A 21373-nucleotide genomic window follows, 5' to 3' on the forward strand; every position below is an offset into this window, starting at 1 on the left:
GCTTGTGGAGAAGGCAAAGCAGCACATCCTCCCAAACCCCTGCGCTCCAGCTCCTAATGACATTCATGCAAATTTTAGAAAACGATTGAGATGTCTGGAGCTTCCTCCACCTGTCACTGGCTTATTTCTAACGGAAGCCGTAATGAGATGCCTGGAGGACAGGATCATTTAGTTTTCTTTACAGTAATCGCAATTTAGATGCTCCATAATATAATAAGAGCGAGAAGGGAATGGCAACTGGAACGGCTCGCCGGCTTGTCAGGCCTGATGAGCTCCAACACAGTGTCCAGGCAGGCCCTGTCCCACCGTGCTGGGCGTACCGCTTTGCAGTCCTGTCTTGCAATAAAAACTGCCCATTGCTGTCCCTGCTGGCCAAGGACACTGGCCGGAGGCACGACTGTCCCGCACACGTTGGTCCACTGGTCAGCCCGCAGCACCTCTCAGCACACAGCAGCCCAACAGACAGCAAAAGCCAGTGGCTGCTGGAGGCAAAAGCACATATTTCAGCTCCAAACGACTCAGTCGGGCCTCTCCGAAGGCCCTTTGTCACCCACGTGTGTGCCCAGCACGTCCTGAGCATCCCACACCACCAGCATGCAGAGGCACACCTGCCCTTGTGAAGTCCCGGCTTGCATCACAGAGCACTGCCTCCGAGATGGGAAATTTTACCTGCGTACCAGGAACAAAGAGCTTGGTGTACCTGCTTATGTATTTTATACATATACTCCACATCTGGAGTGCTGTGTCCAGTTCTGGGCTCCCCAGTTCAAGAAAGGCAGGGAACTACTGGGGAGAGTCCAGCAGAGGGCTACAAAGGTGATCAAGGGACTGGAGCACCTCTCTTACGAGGAAAGGCTGAGGGACCTGGGTCTGTTTAGCCTGGAGAAGAGAAGACAGAGAGGGGATCTCATCAATGCTTAGCAATAGCTAAAGGCTGGGTATCAGACTCTTTTCGGCAATGCCCAGCAACACGACAAGGGACAACGGGCACAAATTGAAACACAGGAAATTCCATTCGACAGGAAATTTCTATGAGGAAAAACTTCTTTACTTTGAGGGTGACAGAGCACTGGCACAGGCTGCCTGGAGAGGCTGTGGAGTCTCCTTCTCTGGAGATATTCAGAACCCACCTGGATGCGTTCCTGTGCAACCTGCTGTAGGTGACCCTGCTCTGGCAGGGGGGTTGGACTAGATGATTTCTGAAGGTCCTTTCCAACCCCTACCATTCTGTGATTCTGTGATACACAGCTTTACCTGCACATATGTCTGCAAGACAGATAAAACCCCTCCTGCACTGTGCTGACCAGTGAGCACTCATTTGGCTCTTTGGGAACACATTTTGGGAGGGCTGGTGTTTGTCAGCCGGGCAGGAGCTGCAGCTAATGCGTGTATAACGTATAGCGCAGAGCTCAGCTGAGCTGCACCCTTACCCCCTTACCTACTCTTGCTCTGAAAAGCAAAAAGTCCCTTTTACTGATTAAAAGGACAGAAAAGGGCCTGGCCCTTACTCCCCCTGAGCAGCTGCTGGTACAGTTAGCGCAGGACAACTCTGTCGTTTCGTCTTTTCCTCCTGAACCTGCATGAAAAAGAGCAGCAGGAGAAGTGAGGAGAAACTAGCAACCTGCCGCCACCTCTCACCGGGTGTTTTGCCAGGGGTTTGCAAGGAGGAGCAGGGACTGGGGAGAGTGGCCGAAGGCCATGTGCAGGGTTTCAGGGGCTGCTCCAGGGATGCACGTGGGGTCTGGGGCTTGTTGTCTTCAGCCCCGAAGGAATTATATTGGCCCAGGTACAAACATTGCCGCCAGTGCTCCAGGCAGGGACTGGCATTCAACTAGTTTCCCCTTCCCCCTAACCCTCACACGTTTCCAGCTTCGTCAAAAAAGCAGCTTCAGTACCATTTGCCTCTGCCTTCGGTTTCTCCAACAGTAACCTGTATTTCTACAGATGATGGAAAACTAGAGGACCACCGCCAAGGATATCCTAAACTCACGCCTGCAACCACCTGATGTCTCCAGGGGCTCCAAGTGTCCTTGGTGTAAATTCAGCACCATCCCTCACCATGAACCGGCTGCTCAGGAGCTGCGCAGGGCTGAGGAGCGGGTCTGTCTTCTTCCTGTTGAAGCCTGCGCCTCTCACAGCATCCCGCCCTGCCAGTCTCAGCCATCTCCTAAAAACTTGGTTTATCATTTTGCAGAGTGATCCGGGAACCCCAGCCAGCTGTGAAGCACAGCAGGAGCCAGGCTGCTTAGATTTATCAACATGTATGCATGAAGGAAAAAATGTGTCCATCAAGGAGGACATCCCGTCCTTGGAGATCTTCTGGGGGAAGGACAGTAGGTGAAGATGCCCCAACCCGGGCAGGAGCAGCCATGGACCTGGTAGCTCTGCAGCCGGTGGCCGTGGGGCTCTTGGTGGGGGTGTCAGCTCTGCCAATGGGGAATCTGCTCTGATGATACAAATACCACAAATCCTTTTTTTTACTCTGTTTTCTTCAGCAGCTTTTCCAATTGCCATTCACATCCCTCTCCCGTATCACCCTGTCAGCTCTCTGCCATCTCTCAGCTGCCAGACACATTTAAGGTGCCTGCCAGGCTCCTGGCAGCAATCTCCTTCTATCCCTCAATTCCTCCTGCACTGCCCATAGCCCAGCGCTGCTGCGGAGAAAAGCTGAGCTCATGGCCCATGGTCCCCATTGCTGTCTCTGGAGCTGGGGCAAATGGTGCCACAGGGCCACAGCTCTGATGTCTTGGATGCAATGAAGTCGGTATGGGTTTTGCATGTCACTGCGGTGGAGCATCATAAGCATCCCACTTTGTGCTGGGATCCTTTCCTGTGTTCACAGCAGTTACTAATTAATTTATTTAAAAAAAAAAGAATATAATACTTGTAGTCTTATACTAATTAGGCCTGCTGCTATGATTCCTCGTTGTAAAACTGGACTTAAAAGCAGGGCTGCCCCTCTAGGAGAGGCGTGTGGGGTATGGCCCCTCAGCAGCCCTCGTTGCCTGTGCTACCCCGGCTCGGGGCAGGGCAGCGGCAGAGCCACCCACCACTGGCCACTGCCAGGGCCTGCGCTTCCAGCCCTCGTCTACCTGCACTCCTGGAGGAATAAACTTTCCATTACCTTTTCCCTCACTCCATTTTCTCCCTTTACTACCTCATTCTCCGGTAATCACAGCTAGTCACTCTCATTTAGCTTCCACCCATAATACAAAAGCAAGCCCTAAGTGCCAGATTTAGCACCAGTGTGTGCTTGCTGGTGATGGTGGATGTTTTCCCCTCCCTTCCCAAAGCTTCCTTGATTCACTGATGTCCCAGCTGTTCCAGGATGGCCTTAAAGGGCACTTTCCCATGAGAAAATTGTCCTAAATGGCTGGCTTTTACCTTATTTGCTGTGACGCTCATGTGAGTATCCTCAGACGTGAGCACTGTCCTGCCCTTCCCAAAGCAGAGCGAGGGGTGCATGTGCTACCAGGGGCACCGGCCGCAGAGCCCCACTGGCGTGGGGCACCCAAGGTACCTGTACTAGGAGAGAAATGCTGTTCTGAAATTACCATCCAGCTTCTGAGACACAACTTGGCAGCTCTGTTGGCCACACAGCGTTGTGCTGGCGGGGTGTCCGAGCTCATTTAGCACCTCGTTGGCCACCCCTGCCTGAGCTGTTTCTGGCTCCGCAAACGCTGCCATCACTGCCGGGAGCTGCCGGGCAAGTGGTGGAGAGTGGCTCCTGCCCCGTGCCCTTCATCTCATGCAGCACGTGTGCAGCACCAAGAGTTCAACATTAATTTCGTGCTGTTTCTTTTGTTCAGTCCCAGAGAGCGAGTGCGAGGGGGTGTCTGCGTGGGGTGAGCCCACGTGGGGCTGGCAGGACCTCGCCTCTGCGAAATGGGTTTGGGGATGGAAGAGGAGGGAGGAAAGGGAGTGAGAGGAAGGGAGCACCTGCCCACAAAGTACAGTAATACTCTAAATACCCTCTTTTTCCTATTTCAGTCTAACAAGTTTTAAATAAAGCAACGTTTCAGCTGGTTTAGCCATTGTTAAAAAGAGTTTTTGGAAGCCTGGTACTTCCTTGCAATGACAGGTAATACACAGATCTATTGATAATGACACAGTGCTTGCATGAACGAGCATTTAAAATCTCTCTGTACTGTGAAATACCTAACAATGCCAGAAAAAAAACCTTGCTAATACCGTGGGTGTGTGCTAAAACCTGTATTTCTTTTCTTACTAATTCTTCCAGGGCAGCGGGAAATGTTGCAGTGCAGCTGACAGCATCTCTCAAGTAATGAAATTCTGCGATTCAATGGTTTTCTTTGCTCGCAATGGCATCACCTTCTTCCCATTTGTATTCCTCCAAGAGGCTTAGCAAGATGAGAAAAGCTACTTCAGAAGCAACTGCAGCATGTCTGCAATTGACTTGTGGGTTTGAGGCTTTTTTGTTTTTAAGGCTTTGTCTGCTGTAACACCTCTTCTACATGTGGAATTTAGTGAGGGGCAAATAGCTAATTTCATTAGCAGATGTAATTTCTCCACAGTGTAAGTTCCACTGATTGAATCACAGAGTAAAATGCTAAAAAGGAGTTTTATTCTAAGCTCTTTGAAGGGCTACCAAAGTGGCATTTGCAGAGGAGATACGTATAGGTCTAAGTTAGAGAAAGGTGACAAGTTTTGAGGAGGTCTCAATAGGAGAAAATGAGGATGACTCAGTTTTAAAACCAGTGGGGTTTCTTTTATCAAATACTTGTCATGGTTGCAACGGAAGTGTGTCTCTGCGACTCCAACTGGAGGAGCAAACCATTAGCTCAACAGAAGGTCAGTGGGGGAGAGCGTTATTAACCGACAGCTTGCATTGTAAAATGATTTTCCCTCCACACCAAGGTGCCATTTAACTCTGAATTTTACATGATGAACATGCAAAGCACAGATTTAAGGGCAGCTGATAATGTTAATCCAATTACAGTTTTATTCCAACATCCGTTAAATGCTTCTTCAATTCTTTTATCAAGAGACTTGATCCTCTACTACGACTAAGTGAGTTAGAGATATGAAGAAAATATCAGTTCTTGTTACTGAAGAAACCGAGTGTTTCAGTATTGCCTGGTGCTATGAATCCTGAGGATCCAACAGCACATCTTGTGTCCCACCCTGTAAAGGACTTGTAGGAAATATTCCTGTTGATTTTTTTTGTTTACCAGCCAACATGCTTAAAATGTGAGTTTTAACTCCCAAGCTGTTACGCACCAGTCACGGTAACATGTGTTGTTCATTTATTGAATGACAGGTAAACGTGGCCGAGGGAGTACATTGAACCAAGGTGTCATGACTGTAGAATTGGCCTTACTTAATTATCAATGGGAAATGAGGGCCAGTGACACCAAGAGCTAAAACTATTCAGAGATTTTGGTGCCCCGTTTGCAATGCCAGTGACCTGGACTCCTGGAGTACTCTGCACAGTGTTGTAGCCCATGCTGGACGGAGCTCCTTCTGGCTCTGTTGTTTCGAGCTCATTTCTGAGACTCCTTGAGCTCTCTGGTCTTCCCTGGACATGTAATCTGCATCCAGCTGGAAGCAGCGATGACAGCAGCGAGCTGGCCGTGCTGCTTGCCTTCGCCACTGCCCACGCTCCGTAAGCGGTCTGGTGGAGGGGAGATGTCCCATGCTGCGGGTGGGTGAGAAAAATGGAGCATTGGGGGATTAAACTCCCAGACATTGCAGGCAATAATGTGATGTGGCTCTTTCATAAACTCATTTTGTTTCTCACAGAAACAAGCCAGATTTACTGCTGCTCCAACACCTCATTGCAGTTATGCTTAGAAACCTCGGGTGTGCAGACAGGGGCTCCCATCTTCCTGTGCTCTTGCATCAATGCGCTTTGCACGCATGTCTTGCTCTTCCCCTGATGGTGACTGTCCTGGTGTGACTTCTGTGAGACTGTAGCCTCCATGTAGCTTTCAGACACACACAGGCACTGGTCATCTCACCTGTACATTGAACAGAAATGGCCAAAGAGCCTCTCTCTTCACCACCCTGTTTGAGTCTGTTGCTCTGAAAATGGGTGATTGGAGGCATATACACATCTTTCAGAGAAAACCTCATCAGAGACCTCCTCAGCCCTCCCGGTGCCTTCCTACCCACCCACCCCAGTCCTCCTCTCCCAATGTATTATCCTTGCCTCTACCTTAATTAGGCCACCTACATTTGCAGGGCTGACAAACGGGGATTCAGGAGGATCTTTAACTGTTTAATGTATGATTTCCCTGCTCGCAGGGAGACCACACAACTAGGCCATCCCTGGCGGCTGTCCAGACTGTTCTGAACAATTTCTAAGTCAAAGATGACGTAATTTCCCCGAGCTGCACTAGAAGGGGCCTCCAGTTAGTTAGGGAGGTTTGTCTATCAGCCCGTATAAGCCTTCCTTGCTGCCAAAGATGATAACGTCACCCGTCATTGCTGACCTTTGAGAATAGCTCATTATAGCACCCCTTTGCACAGACACAGAGTTATCACCATCCCTCTGGTCTTTTGCATGCGAAACATACCCAAGTGCTTTAATTTTCTCCTCACAGGTTAAAAACCACCTGCTTTTGCTCTCTCCTGGACTCTTTCAAAACAGTCCGCATCATCCTTAAAGTGTGGCCCCACAGTCCAAACAGAGCACCAAGCGAAGGCTTCAGCCCGGCTTAGCATGAAGCAATTATTATCTCCCTCTCCATACGAACACGACCACTGTTAATATCTTCCAGGGTGATCTTTGGTTTTTATGCAGCAGTATCACAATTTGATTCATATTCTGTTTGGAACCCAGCTGTAATCTGCAGATTATTAAATCCAGAACTGCTGCTTATCCAGGTATTTTTCATTTTCATTTCATTTGAGCCTATTTATTTCCCTTCTGAATACAGTATTTTCCACTTTTTTTTTTTCACAGCAGTTTATCTCACTGATTCCTGACCTTCCCTCCAATTAATCAAAACCATTTTTGAATTCAAATCAGGCCTCCCAGCCTGCAACCCTGGCGAGCTGATACACTCGTTGGTTTCATAAACGTAGCTTCTAATCCCTTTGTTAATTGCATTAATGACAATATTTGCCAGAAACAGCCACGAGAGACCCCTGCTGGGCTCCTCTCCTTTCCTCCAGGTTTGACAACCTATTGATGTTTGCCGTTCCCTCCTGCTCACAGAAAGCAATCAATCAAGGCTGCAGGCTCACTCCCGTACTTTTGGGGACTTTCTGCCAGTGGAAGTATTTAATGACATTGTGAGGGGATTATTCACTCCCTTCTTCTCCGCAGAGAAGTTCCGCAGCCTGCAGTCCTCCTGTGCTCATGGAAACTAGCCCATTCGCTTCCCCCTGAATTCCCTTTGGCTGGTGATTGCGTCCTGATGGCCCACTCAGTTGAAGACACAGCGTTCGGCGCTAATCACTTTGCACATGCTGTCAATTGCTTTGATTTCATGATCAGCCTGAAGCAAACCGAACTACATAACAGCCTGTGGCACGGGGACGCACGGGCCACCCAGTGATTATGACAATCATGTTCCTATCGAGGCTGGGCAGAATTTTTGCTCCCTGGGGTACAGAGCAATGCAGAAGTGACGGAATTGCTCAGCGCACAGCCGCAGCCCGCCGTGGCTTGGGAAGGCTGTCCCACCGCCCGTGGCACACACGGCACCAGGAACCGTGCCGCACGCTTGCAGGGCAGGTGTTTCACAGCAGTCATACACTTTCTGTAGAACGGAATATCTCTTAGAATGCTCAGTCACTTCAATGCCTTTGATTGCTTGCAAAATAACGTCATCCAATAAGAACCCAAATGAGCAAATTTATTATTGTCAAATGTTTGACTGTAGGCACATGCTCAAAAATGTCATAGTCCGTACCCTTCGTTTAGGTGGCCAAATTGAAAATACCAGTCATCTACAGTCACTTGCATTCTAATGGCAATGAACATAAATGCACAATGCAGATTTGAAATAAAACCAGAAATCATACCGTATCAATTCAGTATCAAAGAAGCAACAATCCATTGTGGAGTGCTGAAGAAAATTTGTACTATTGCCATAAAGCATTTTGAAAGAAAGCAAGAGCGCATTTCACACGAAAAATGTGAGCAGTATGAAGCAACAACCTAATGATGTGAATGGACACGGTCAGTCCTGAAAATATTTCTGCCATGATGGCATCAGCCTGCTCCCCTACACGCATTTACATCAGTAGGGCTTGTCCCAGTCTCATGCAGTGATCCGTACTGTGGTAGTTCACCATGGTCATCAAAAAAGAGGTAGAAACAACCTCTGGCAGGTAGGCCAACCCCACGGAAACCTTCCCTGATCATTTGCCCAACTTGTTCCAGCAGTCCTTGCTGACTTTTTCCAGTTGACCCACATCTTACTTGAAGTCTCAAAAGTGGACCTGGTACACTAGCTGAGGCAGCACTATTTTGAGAACAATGAAAGGATTATTTCAGATGGCCTATATCCAAAACTTCTACTTAGACACCTCCCCCTCGATGTTTATTTTGTGATCCACTGTAACCTCAGTCTCCGTTTTACAGAATTGCTGCACAGCCAGAAACTACTGCAACTGTGTAGTAGGTTTTTGTTACTTAAGTACTCCTACCTATTTGCCCCAATTGAATTTGCTCCTCTTTCAGGTATTTCTTTCTAATTTGTAAAAATAATGTCGAGTTTTCATCCCATCTTTGGAAGTGACTAAACTATCTCCAGTTGATATAATCTGCTAATTTAATAACCATCTTTTATGTATTGCGTTATCAATGGAAATGACTGAATAATACCCAAAGCCAGACAGGTCCCTATGGAACATCAGTTGCTGTATTTTTCCAGCTTAATGATGAAAGACCAGTAGCATTTTTCTGAACAGTCTAATCAGTTTTGTAGCATTTCATAACACTTCAAATGAAGCCGTTTTCTCCTGCTTTGCTTTTAAAATGTCATGTTAAAGAAGCTCTTTCTCTCTTTTATCCTGAAGCTTATGATACTGATTTTCAAGAAAATTGTTTCAAAAGTGTGTAGTATTAGCAAATTTTTATTGGTAGATGTAAACCTAGGTCTAGATTCATATTTTTTTATTGACTATTTAATTCAATGATTATCCCTCTTATGTGAAGCCTGAAGGAAAAAGACATTGAGCATTTCAGTTTTCCCTAGATTCACTATTTGCTCATTCTTTTGTTAAATAACGGACTCAACTTTCCGTCCCTTTCTAGAATCATAGAACGGTTTAGGTTGGAAGAGACCTTAAAGATCATCGAGTTCCAACCCTCCTGCCATGGGCAGGGACACCTCCCACTAGACCAGGTTGCTCAAAGCCCCATCCAGCCTGGCCTTGAACACCTCCAGGGATGGGGCCTCCACAACTTCTCTGGGCAATGTGTTCCAGCGTCTCATCACTCTCATAGTGAAAAATTTCTTCCTAATAGCTACTCTAAATCTCACCTCTTCCAGTTTGAAGCTGTTACTGCTTGTCCTATCACTACATGTCCTTGTAAAAAGTCCCTCTCCAGCCTTCTTTTATGCCCCCTTCAGGTACTGGAAGGCTGCTATAAGGTCTCCCTGGAGCCTTCTCTTCTCCAGGCTGAACAACCCCAACTCTCTCAGCCTGTTCTCATAGGAGAGGTGCTCCAGCCCTCTGATCATCTTTGTAGCCCTCTTCTGGACCCACTCCAAGAGGTCCACGTCCTTCTTATGTTGAGGGCTCCAGAACTGTATGCAATATTCCAAGTGGGGTCTCACCAGAGCAGAGTAGAGACAGAATCACCTCCTTTGACCTGCTGGCCACGCTGCTTTTCATGCAGCCCAGGATAGGGTTGGCCTTCTGGGCTGTGACCGCACATTGCTGGCTCATGTTGAGTTTGTCCAACACCCCCAAGTCCTTCTCCTCAGGGCTGCTCTAAATCCATTCTCCACCCAGCCTCTATTAGTGCTTGGGATTGCCCCAGCCCATGAGTAGGACCTTGCACTTGGCCTTGTTAAACTTCATGAGGTTGGCATAGGCCCACCTCTCCAGCCTGTGCAGGTCCCTCTGGATGGCATCCCCTCCCTCCACCATGTCGATTGCTCCACACAGTTTGGTGGTGTCAGCAAACTTGCTCCATCCCAACATCCATGTCACCAACCCATACCCCGGTATCAGTTTTACTAGGTTTTAGCAGTCATAATTTATGTTGTTTTTTCTGTCCTTTTTCACACATATCCATGCTCTGTTTTACATTTATCCATAATGACATATTCTCCCTTTCCATTCTTGTTGATTTTTCTGTTTAAAGAACTTCTGAGACAGTCATAATAGCCTCTTACTATGCTCCCTGTTTTCCCACTGCATTGGCATAATTTGTCACTATGATTGTTTCTGCAATTTTATAAAGTATTCTGGAGTGAATTTCATCTCTCCCTACTTAGGTGAAAATTTCCAGCTTTTCAAAATGCATCTTTTCAGAGAATTTCTACTCTCCTGAACTCTGTTCCTCTCCTTCGGATACCTCCCTGGTGTAACACACGTAAACATTTTTTTTTGTATGGAAGTGAGCTGATTTGAAGTCCACATAAATTCTATTGTGTAAGTTGCCATCTTTGCCTAAAAATACAAAATTCTATTTTGTAACTAAGATCAAACCATTTTCTTCTTCCAGATTAGCAAACAATTCCTGACTAGTCAGAATCAAACCTAAAATAGTCACTCTCAAATTACACCCTCCATGAGATGAGTCCTCTCTCATTTGTAGGAACATTTGTACAGTTTGCCCCCGTTATAGCATTTTCTGCAGGTATTAGAAAGAAAACATCTGTTCCAAGATGGGATACCAAAGGAAGAAAGCTTTCATCATGGCCAACAGTGTTCCTTTCAGGGCAACTCATTTGTCACCTAACTTGTCACGTTTTACCTTTCTTAAGCATACTCTCTGCTACTCTTCAGTCAGAAAATTAACAAGTTTTGGTAGCAGCTAGAGTTTCTTGGGAAGGAATATGAGTTTTGTGTGCCATTATTCTTAAGAATAAAGCCAGAAGTAAAAATGGCTGCATAGGATATTTTGGAGAAATTCAAGTTGTGACCATTAACAGTCATTTCTAATACTGGAATGACTGAGGCTACTATGGGAGTCTCCATAATGATTCTCATACACATTAGAGAATCAAGATGTAAAACATATAGGAAATGTCACAAGTCTGGAAAAAGTCTCCTTTTCCCACTAGAATACTGAGTACCACCTATCACATCTACTTCTTTCCATTAAATATGTTAGATTTAGAATCCAATACCAAACAGAAGAAGAAACAGCAGCGCAGAACAGAACAGCCTGGTACGTAGGCTGGATAGAAAAAATAATTTTGATTAAGTAATACCTATCTTTAAAAGTTCCTTCACTTGTTAAATGAATTGTTAAATTAGTTTTGAAATGGATCTTTGGATTAATAAAAGGTGCTGGTTAAATGAGAGCTAATAAATTACTCTAAACTGGATAAAAGAAGTTTGCAGTTTTGGTCTTAGAATGTAAATCTGTTAAATACATGGGCCACTGGGAACCAATACAAATGTCAGCATAAAGATTTGTCTAACCAAATGAAACAACAGAAATATAATATTAATTCAGTTATTTCTAAAGTGCCAACACTGTAAGCAAGAAAAATAAATGCAGAAGATGGAAGAACACCACTACCATTCAGCAGATTTAGACTTATTCTTTATGATGCACTTTCATCAAAATTTGTAGTTGCCAGGTATCAAATTTCATTCATGCAACATCAATCCACTAAGAAATACATATTTTGGTGAGAAAATTAAAGTCCATATTTATGTAAAAACCATTTTGAAATAAAAATAAAACAAGATTTATTTTTACAAAAAAAATATTATTTTTTTTTTTACTAACAGAATAATTATCTGGAAAAAGTAATTTCCCACATGAGATAGTTAAAGGAAGTTAAATATATTTAAAAATGGAAGATTCTGCATTTACATAGGTATATGCCATTAATATTGAAGATATGCTTTCTGGCAAAAAACTTTTCATGCTTAAAAAACGCACCTTAGTTTTATACTGTACATTACAACATACAGTAGTAAGAAACAGAAGTAGTAAACAGGTTATATGCAAAGAAAAGAAGTTACATTACAAGACAGTTACAACTGTGACACAAAAAAATATGTTCAGTTTTAACAGTATTTGAAGGCAATTCACAATCATTTCAAGAGTTTTGTGAAATTTAAGGCCATTAGTTCTAAATAAAATGTATCTGACACAAACTCACAAAACTGTGTATTTTGTAAAAACTGTACATGCAAAACCATTTAATAATTATATATGAACAGGCATATAATAAAATTTTTGGGTAGTTCCGTACACAAAATTGTGCACAAAGCAACATGGTTGTGCAATTTTTAAACCAGTTAATTAACATTATCATTCATGCACCCTGAATGGAAATGTGATTAAATGACAATATCAAACCCAAATATTAAGAGCCAGCATCCCTTTGAATGGGCAATCTAGACAAAAAAAGTTAACATTTTAAATTAAGTTTAAAATGGTCCATTATAAAACATCTGCTGTAATCACTCCAAAAGACTTTTCTGATGCAAAATTTCCAGTGCTTTAAGGAATGCATGATAAGATTTAATGAGCTCAGTGAGTCAACTATGATACTCTGATAGTTCTGATTTGAGGTAATTTTCTTTAATTACTTATAGCAAGTAACTCTTCTAATTTGCTTCAGTAACTAGTTTAAAAAACTGTAAACTTAGATAAACTTAGAAATTGGAGAATCTCTGAAAAAATACACATACCTCCCCCTCAAAGTTTGGAGTTAGTGGTAAGTCATATGCAATTATGTTATTCACATTTTAGGAGTTTATTCTCAAACTGTGAAATGAACGGATTACTGAGAACTGATTGAAGCAATTCAGATATTGGAAAACACATATATATTTGTCCTTTTCTTAGCTTTCATTTGTATTTGTCTGGACAAACATTCAAAGAGATATTGCTTCTCTTGTTATCTTGTGACAAACTATTGCAAGCTAGAAGACACGTGAGTCAATATTCCAAACTTTTATTCTTAAGAATAGTTATAAAAGTACTGAAATTTAAAAATAGTAACATGTAAACATTGATACAGAGTAATAGCATTCCTATACACTTATATACACACAGTATTCAGAGAGGACAATATCTTCTGAGTTGAAATCCTGACTTGTGCTTTCCCCTCTCTCCAATAAATACACCAAAAAAGTAGGTTTTTTGTCAAAAAAAAAAAAAAAAGACTCAGAGAGAACACCAACATTTTGCTCCTAGCATTTAAAAGCTTTCCAGTTGCCCATGCAACCATAGGAGAATTTTGGTATGTGAAGAGAATTTTTCTAGCTCCACAAAGTTATCAGAAGCTACTGCTGCATCCAGAGACTCTTGACTTGTGATAAATGCTAAGCACTTTGGAGCAGTCATATCTGAGTCTGCAACACGTGAATCGGGGGTGTATAGGGCGGTGGTGCAGGTGATGGCTTTATTCCTCTCACTCTCATGTAGGACAGAAACTGCTCTGGGATCTCAGCTAAAACATCTTTAGCAAGTCTTGCCATGCTTAACACGTGGTTTCCACTTCTGTCAATGTAATCTCGGAATGGCACAAACTACGAAACAAAAGAGACGTTCACACGGGTCATTATGCAGACACAGAATACATCTTACAATGTAAAAATAAGAAAGTTTTATCTAGGAAGTTAAGAGTACACGAATATGCTACCTTACACATTTTATATATACATACACATATTTCGCATTTTATATTATAAATTTTATATAAGCACATTTTATTTTAATTTTTAGAAATCTGTCTTCTAACAGACAGTGTCGTGCTTTCACTTGGGTGAAGTTCTGCACACAAACCATGGCTAGCTCAGATTGCTAATTATGTGTTTTATTGATATATTTGGTTAATCTCTCAACCCTTTTGATACAAGAAGGTAATTCTGTCTCAGAAAGCTATTCTTAGCTTACATTTCCTTCTCATGGGGCTCTCCTAACAGACTGCCTCTGCTCTGGCAGTTTGCGAATAGAATTTTTGCCACGTGAAGTGAACAAAACAGAAAGGATGACTTTCTATTCTTGACCATTTTGCATTATACCTAGTAGAACTATGAACCACCTGAACGCTTTTTACGTGATACTAACAAATGTATAAAGCATCTAAGCAAAACAGATCTGCAACACCTAAAAAGTTAGCTGCCCAGCTCTGCCTTGGATTTCATAATAATTAATGCGATGCTTGTGCTACTGGTATAGAAAAAAAAGAAACAATCTAGGCTCCCTGATTTTCATTCACAACAGACAGCATGCGGAGAAGTAGTGGGTGAAGCTAGCTAATAGGTTATGCCAAAGGGAAGGCTGACTGGAACTTTTGCTTCTTGCTCAGATTTTGGAGCCTATCTCAGGGCAATAGCTGGGTGACTTTTCAGAATTGGGATTCAATATCCAAAGCTACTTCTGGTACTGATACGCTAGGCTACGCTATGCTGGAACTAAAAGCCTAATGGTGCCTTCACCCTCCTCCCCGCACAAAACAGGGAAGATTTAATTGTTAACTGCTGTACTGCAGGATAAAACTAGAACTGATTGAGCAGTCAAAACCACAGATCTCTCGTGTCCTGGCTGAACTCTAAAATCTGAAGACTCTTTTGCTTATTATACCAACCAGACAAATTTTGCTTTCTTGGAACCACAGCAACCAAGGCTACAGACTAAATTCCATTTTTCTACAAAGCATTGAAGTCTTCAAGATTTAGGGGAACAATGAATTACAGTGTAAGCTAAACTCGGACTGTATTTCTGAGATCCTGAGAGTTTTCCAGAAAAGACAGAAATAAACACAAGAAATCCACTAAATATATTAGACAAATAAAAAAACTCTTGGAGAAAAACAAACAAACAAACAAACAAAAAACCACCCAAACCCAAACCCTAACCAAAACCAAAGACAACATTTCAGCAACAAAGAACTTGTACTTCATAAAAGTGTTTTTACAAGAACTTTGGAAAGCACTTCTCACCCTGGACTTACGAAACCTATCTAGGCATCAATCTCCTACTAAAAGGTGTTGAGAAGTCAAGTAAGAGATGACTGTCTGCATAACTCTCCTAAAAAGGAACTCAAACGGACAGAAAAAAAAAGGCTGCAAGCCTAAGTATTTGAACTATGTTGAATTAAACTGAAACCTGTCACCAAATTAACCATAAACATCTACTGATTATGGTATTTCCCCAGGAAACAGTAGATCTGCAATTTCTTAGAAGACGACGACTTAGTTACAGAATGGTTGAAGCTGGAAGTGACCTCTAGAGATCCTTTAGTCCAAACTTGCTGCTCAGGCAGAGCCAGCTAGTACAGGCTGCCAAGGTCAACAAGACTACAAGAGTAGTCAGCCAGACTGTTCAGTGAGAGTAGCCTTTATTCCAGATAGGAGCATCCTTTACCTCTTCATTGCGTTGTGTCCAAGAATGCACCAGGCGTAAAGGCAGGAGAACAAGAGGCAAAAAGGAACCTGATTTTAGGGTATTAAGGTAGGAAGTAAGGTATCTGCAGTCCCATAATTAGCTGCCTTAACTATTTCTGTGTTTATTCAGTGACTCTTCGACACAAGAGACAAGCACATACTGTGACATTTACTAGTACTGACTCCTCCATTTAATAAAAAAAGCTCTAGCAGTTCTCAGAAGCCAGCCCAGCACTGCCCTGTTGCCAGTGGTTGTTCCTTCTTTAACCACATCAACTTTTCTGTATGAATACATTTCACTGTCCCCAGAAGCATGAATTTAAAAGAATAACAAAACAAAGCACGCATCTCTGTAGCCTGCTGGTTTACACATTCAGCTAGGAATGGTTAAGCTTGGTCTTTATTTCCCCTCATATGGTTATTCATTCTCCAATGCAGTCTGAGTTAAAGAACAAAGTGTGTCCCATCCCAAGAGATCACCTTACCCATTAGTCTGCAGACATGAAAACTCACAGACCACTGTTCTGCAGCAAAGGGAGGCTATTTTAACAGCGTAATTGTTGAAATGCAATTATACAATATGGACAGCGTGAATTAGCTCACTCTCTCCTCTCCTTATGGTATATAGATGTTGGGGGAGCTGGAAGAACTATGGACAGATAAGCATACAGATACACAAGGACAGCTGGCAATGACAGCAAGGCCTAGAGCTAACATGTAGAAGAAGTAGAGGTGGCAGAGGAATAGATGGAAAGATGTAAGAGAAACCAAAGGGAAACTGATGAAATGTAAAGTACTTTTTCTACAGTTTAAGAGTTTAATTGAAAAGGCCAGTATACAAAATTTTGAAGAGAAACAATAGGTACATTACTACAAGTAAGTATTTTCCTAAAACTTCTGAAACAGAAAAAGGATAAAAAAGGACCAGAAATGAAATAAACTGAGGAAGAATTGGTACATATATAATACAGAGTCCCTACAATATGTATGTGCACTAGCGAGGAGGAAATCACATAGGTCATATCTTTACATGAATTGCAGTCAGTAGTACATATAATAGATCCACTGACTCACTGTTAGCAGGCAAATTTTTCCTTTATAAATTTAATTAAAATATTTCACAATACTGACTGTTAAACAGTTAATTTCACTAGCTAATTTTAACTAACCTAATACACAAAAAAGATAAACTTTTTACATTTGAGTAGTTAATTTTATAAAAGCAAATCAATTTTATCCCGTCAGATAGAAAATAAAGGTCATTACAAACCTAAAGGGTTTGATATTATCCCTTTTTATTTATTTAGCTAGCCTGTAATGTATTTGTTAGTATTCAGGCAGAAAAAGAGCACTGCCTTCAGGTAATTCAGTATGGCTTGGGGCAAAGTTCTGACTGAAATATGTGAATAGTAAAGAAATATTTTATTACATTTCTGATATGCAATGAATTCTAAAGAAATACAAAAGGATACTCACTGCATATTATTTTTTATTTCTCAGCAGAAGTTAGAGTTATTTCTGATGCAAAGCATTTTTCACAAATCTTGTTTATAACATTTGAAGAACTCTATCATTTATGCGCTTTGAATGTAAAACCAGCAGGTTTGGGGCTGCAGTTTTTTGGAGAAATTACGTATAATTACATGGCGTATATTGAAATGCATTTAAACATAAGTGCAATGCATGCCAGAGATATCTGAATTAGCTTTAAAAAATCTGACATGGCACAAGGCTTTGCAGAAATACTAGTCTGGGGTCCAGAAACACTTCCAGCTCTGGAGGGAGACCTCCACATATTGCTCCGTTAAACAGCACTGACACAGCATAACAGACTACAGACAGCCCCTCTCTAGCTCAATATGGACTGCCAAGGAACGTGATAAATGCTTCGACAAAATGAGAAATATTATTTCTTGCCTCTTGTTCATCTGTCCAGCTTCTCCTCATCCCTACTTGTATAATTACCTTTTTGACAACACTGACTAAAGCAGCCAGTGTGCCTTACTCTTCTAAGAGTTTTGATATGTCACTTTCCCATCAGTTTTCTCTGTGTGTTGCAGAAATGAAAAAAGTCTCTTTTCCAACTATCAGAGAAAGTAATTCAGGAATCTATGACATGCTTTAATGTATATCCATACGGATTATGGCAGTAATTTAACTGCTGTCATCTTATTCTCATTTCTGATTCCCATTTAGGAAAAAAGTAAAGAGAATTTTAATGTAGTATGTATTGCACTGAGAAGCTTTAAGACTGGAAAAACAATCTGATCATTTTAATTTCCATATATCTATGTAGACTTATTTATTTTGTATTCTAAACAAAAAGAACCATAAACCCAGGTGTCACATACACGTTTTGAACACTTCCTTGGATGGAGATATTGTATCCACCAGCAGTTATCAAATCCTTACACATTCATATACTAGTATTTGTAACATTAAAAATTTGGAAAAATTTCAGTTCCTGCATCTACAAATGAAAACAAATATACACATTCCGAAGTTCATCAGCTGCAAGCTGACCTTATTATTAAAACATTATCACCTGCAATATAAGCTATTCACATAGCTCAGTTATTCAATATATATAGGTATTTTACTAACGAACAATAATATAAAAATCCAACCTGGGTTGGAGAGAAATAAGTGAAAATAAGCAAGAGGAAAAATAAGTGAAGACTATGAATTTTAACAAATAGGAGGGATAAAGGGAAAAAAAGAAATTGAAGATCTAAGGTAAGTTTTGAACCTAAGGATGCCTATCAGTGTTCAAGAGGCATTTGGACAATGCCCTTAATAAGATGCTTTAACTTTTGGTCAGCCCTGAAATGGTCAGGCAGTTGGACTAGATGTCCATTGTTGGTCCCTTCCAACTGTAATATTCTATTTCATAAATGTATTCAGACACTTTCAGGAAAATACGCCTTCCATAAAAGACTTAGTTTTAGACAGATATCATTCTTTCTACACTCATCAGGTTGATCCAGTTTTTCAGGTTTGCTGGTTTTCAAATGTCAACTTTATTAGTCTGCTTTGGCAAGCAGAGACCGGTGTGCTGAGCCATCAAACATCTCTCTCTTTGTTTGGTTCCAATTCAGTATCTCATGAAAATAAAAAGTGCATAGATAGTTAATTTTATTTGGTCAAGAAAATAATTATGGAATGGAGTCTGTCTAGGGCAGGTAGGTAATCAGGAAGCAAGATGGGGTGCCTGGAGCATCAATGAAGTACACAGTTTGGACAACCTGTGGAGTTCTAGAAAACTGCAGCTCTGAGGGGAAGGGGGATTATGGTGGGTATGCATGTACATGCAAAACTGCTATACCATCCTGCCAGTGGTTGTGTAGGTTTGAATGACAACTACGGGGCTGACTCAATGACCACAGAGAGCAGGAACAGAACCAGAGGACTTTGGCAGAGAAACAGAGGCGTCTGTGAGTGCAGATGAGTGTAGCACTCTTACGGCTTGGTTCAGTTACATAAACACAGGATCATAGAACGGTTTGGGTTGGAAGGGACCTTTAAAGGTCACCTAGCCCAACCCCCCTGCAATAAGCAGGGATGTCTTCAACTAGATGAGGGTGCTCAGAACCCCTGTCCAAACTGACCTCGAGTGCTTCCAGGGATGGCGCATCTGCCACCTGTCTGGGCAACCTGTTTCAGCTATCATCTGAGGTTCCTTAAAGCACGAGACATCTGCAAGGTTGTACGTTGCAGATGCAACACAGGAACCGGGAGACACTCATTGTCTTCTGGACTGGCAGTTAGAGGCAAAGAAAGATACCCTAGGCATCTCAAATGCACTTGTTAGAAGTCTAAGTATTGCCGACTTCCACAAAAGCTGCAGATTTTCTTCATGGGATCATAGGAGATTGCAGTACAGAGGCACTAACTCTTCTCCCATGGCTCTATAACCCTAAGACTTTCTGTCAGTGTGCTGCCAGTTAGGGGTCGTTTCCTAATGAATGCAGATCCACTACTGTATGTTGTATAAAGGCTTATAGGTATCACAGAGAGTTTCTGAGCTTGTTATGAACAGCTCAAGATAAAGCATGTCAGTGCGAAGGTAAAATGAAAGGCAGGAATATAGATAGCAACAAGAATTCAAAACAAACAAGAAATCTAACTATTAGAGTAATTTTTTTCTCCCACCTGCACAATGTCTCTTTCTGCAAATTTTCCTCTTGAAGAAATCCTCACTACATCACCATCCAGTTCTTCCATAGCTTAAAAAAAAAAAAAAAAAGAAACAAAATGAATTCCTCTATGAGCTCAGCTACACAACAAAAACAATCTTACTGAGAAAAACTTTAGTCAATTTACTGTTTAGGTCAACAAAACCAAAATCTGTTATTTAGGTAACTCTTTAGGATCATTTGTGCCATAAAATACATCATGCTTTGTAGTTATTTTGCACTTTTTCATGCTGACAATACATACTTTTTGCCTTTATTGTCATCTTCAGAACAAAACAGACCATGACAAGGTCCTTATCCTTCAAGCTCTCAAATCAGAAAGTATATCTGTTTTGGTATGGCTATATCTATACTTTCCTAGGTGGAGAAGAATTCATCTTCAGCAATTAGTGTTACAGAACATATCATAGGATACAGCACAAAGAGGTAATAACTCACATTCATACTGGAAAAGTAAGGACTGTTAATGCATAGGAATGAGAAGTTCTTAAAAAAAATTAAATTTATTAGGTAACTCTTCTTGTATGCTTCTGAGCAGGATACAAGAAAAAACGTAAAATTGTCCAGATACCCAGAAGCCATTCAAGATAGAAAGACAGCCCTGCTTTCTGCTCAGTGTTGAAACGTATGGATTCGGGATCACAGATTATTGCTCAGCCATTGGATCTGCAATCCTACAATCCTTCTTTCAGCATACACTATGAAAATCAAAGCCCTGCATCACTGAGCTTCTCAGGGCTTTGCAAACTGGGCTGAGTTCAGTGAAACCAGCATTTCAAAACCTAGTTCTTTCAATGCAAGAACTAGAAAGCATAAATGACGCTATCAGGAGCCAAGTTCAAGCCAAACAAAATAGCATGTTTCTTCAAAAAAAACCAATTAGTAGGTCTGCAGAGCACATTGCCAGATGATGCTGTTGATGCAAAAAATGTACACGTGTTCAAACCAGGAGACTGAACAAGTGTTTGAAGGAGAGATCCACTGCAAATATCCAAAATAGACAAAAAGCACAGGAAATTCAAATATAAAACAGTATTCAGGGAAGTATCATATTTGCTTATTCTGTTCTTAACATTCTCTAACCACCCATGTCGGTGTCAGATACAGAATACTGGTCACAACAGACGCCTGATCTGACCTTTTATAGTCATCCCCACACCCTTAAGTAACGCTCTGCCAAATGTCTGAGCTCCAGACTTTTAAGGACCCCTCTGGTAGCCCCCAGGGGCTGGAAGATCTAGGGGGCAGTGATACCTGGAGAGGAGTAGCTTAGTCTCTCTACAGCAGAACTGGGGCTTGACTGGCATTTGAATTGTAAGACAGTATGCCCGGAACATACACCCTCTTACACACACACTTCTTCAGCGACCACATCAGACATGGAGTCTGCTGTTTTTTTCCAGAAGGAATTTCTGGAGATGGAAAAGTCACTTCTCTGCCCTCTTGGGCATTGAGAGACTACAGATTTGGCACACATCTAATAGGTGATTTTCACTGAGGCAGTATACTCAAGGATTGTGGGTCCAGAGATGGAAAATGTATCCTGCAGTCCAAACAGATTCCTGCCATAAGAAAAGCAATAGGGATGACACCCCAAGAAGTCTGCAAAGACAACCTCCAGAAGTAAAAAGAAGACAGAGTCTATGTGTCCTGCATGAGTTAAGGGG

The 21373-nt window shown here is 42.0% G+C and overlaps 1 protein-coding gene across 1 annotated transcript in view; it reads right to left on the minus strand.

Annotated features, from left to right (window-relative positions):
• Window positions 1-13239: 13239 nt before the first annotated feature.
• Window positions 13240-21373, minus strand: part of CPNE8 (copine VIII) — a 128038-nt gene continuing 119904 nt past the window's right edge. The window contains exons 21-22 of the mRNA XM_009883225.1: window positions 19663-19736; window positions 13240-13650 (exon numbers count right to left, since the gene is read on the minus strand). Coding sequence (XP_009881527.1) covers window positions 13462-13650; window positions 19663-19736 — 263 coding nt within the window. The 3' untranslated portion in view covers window positions 13240-13461. The remainder of the gene's footprint in view (window positions 13651-19662; window positions 19737-21373) is intronic.

This window comes from Charadrius vociferus, unplaced genomic scaffold, assembly GCF_000708025.1.
Source record: "Charadrius vociferus isolate BGI_N301 unplaced genomic scaffold, ASM70802v2 scaffold363, whole genome shotgun sequence".
Lineage (NCBI taxonomy): Eukaryota > Metazoa > Chordata > Aves > Charadriiformes > Charadriidae > Charadrius > Charadrius vociferus.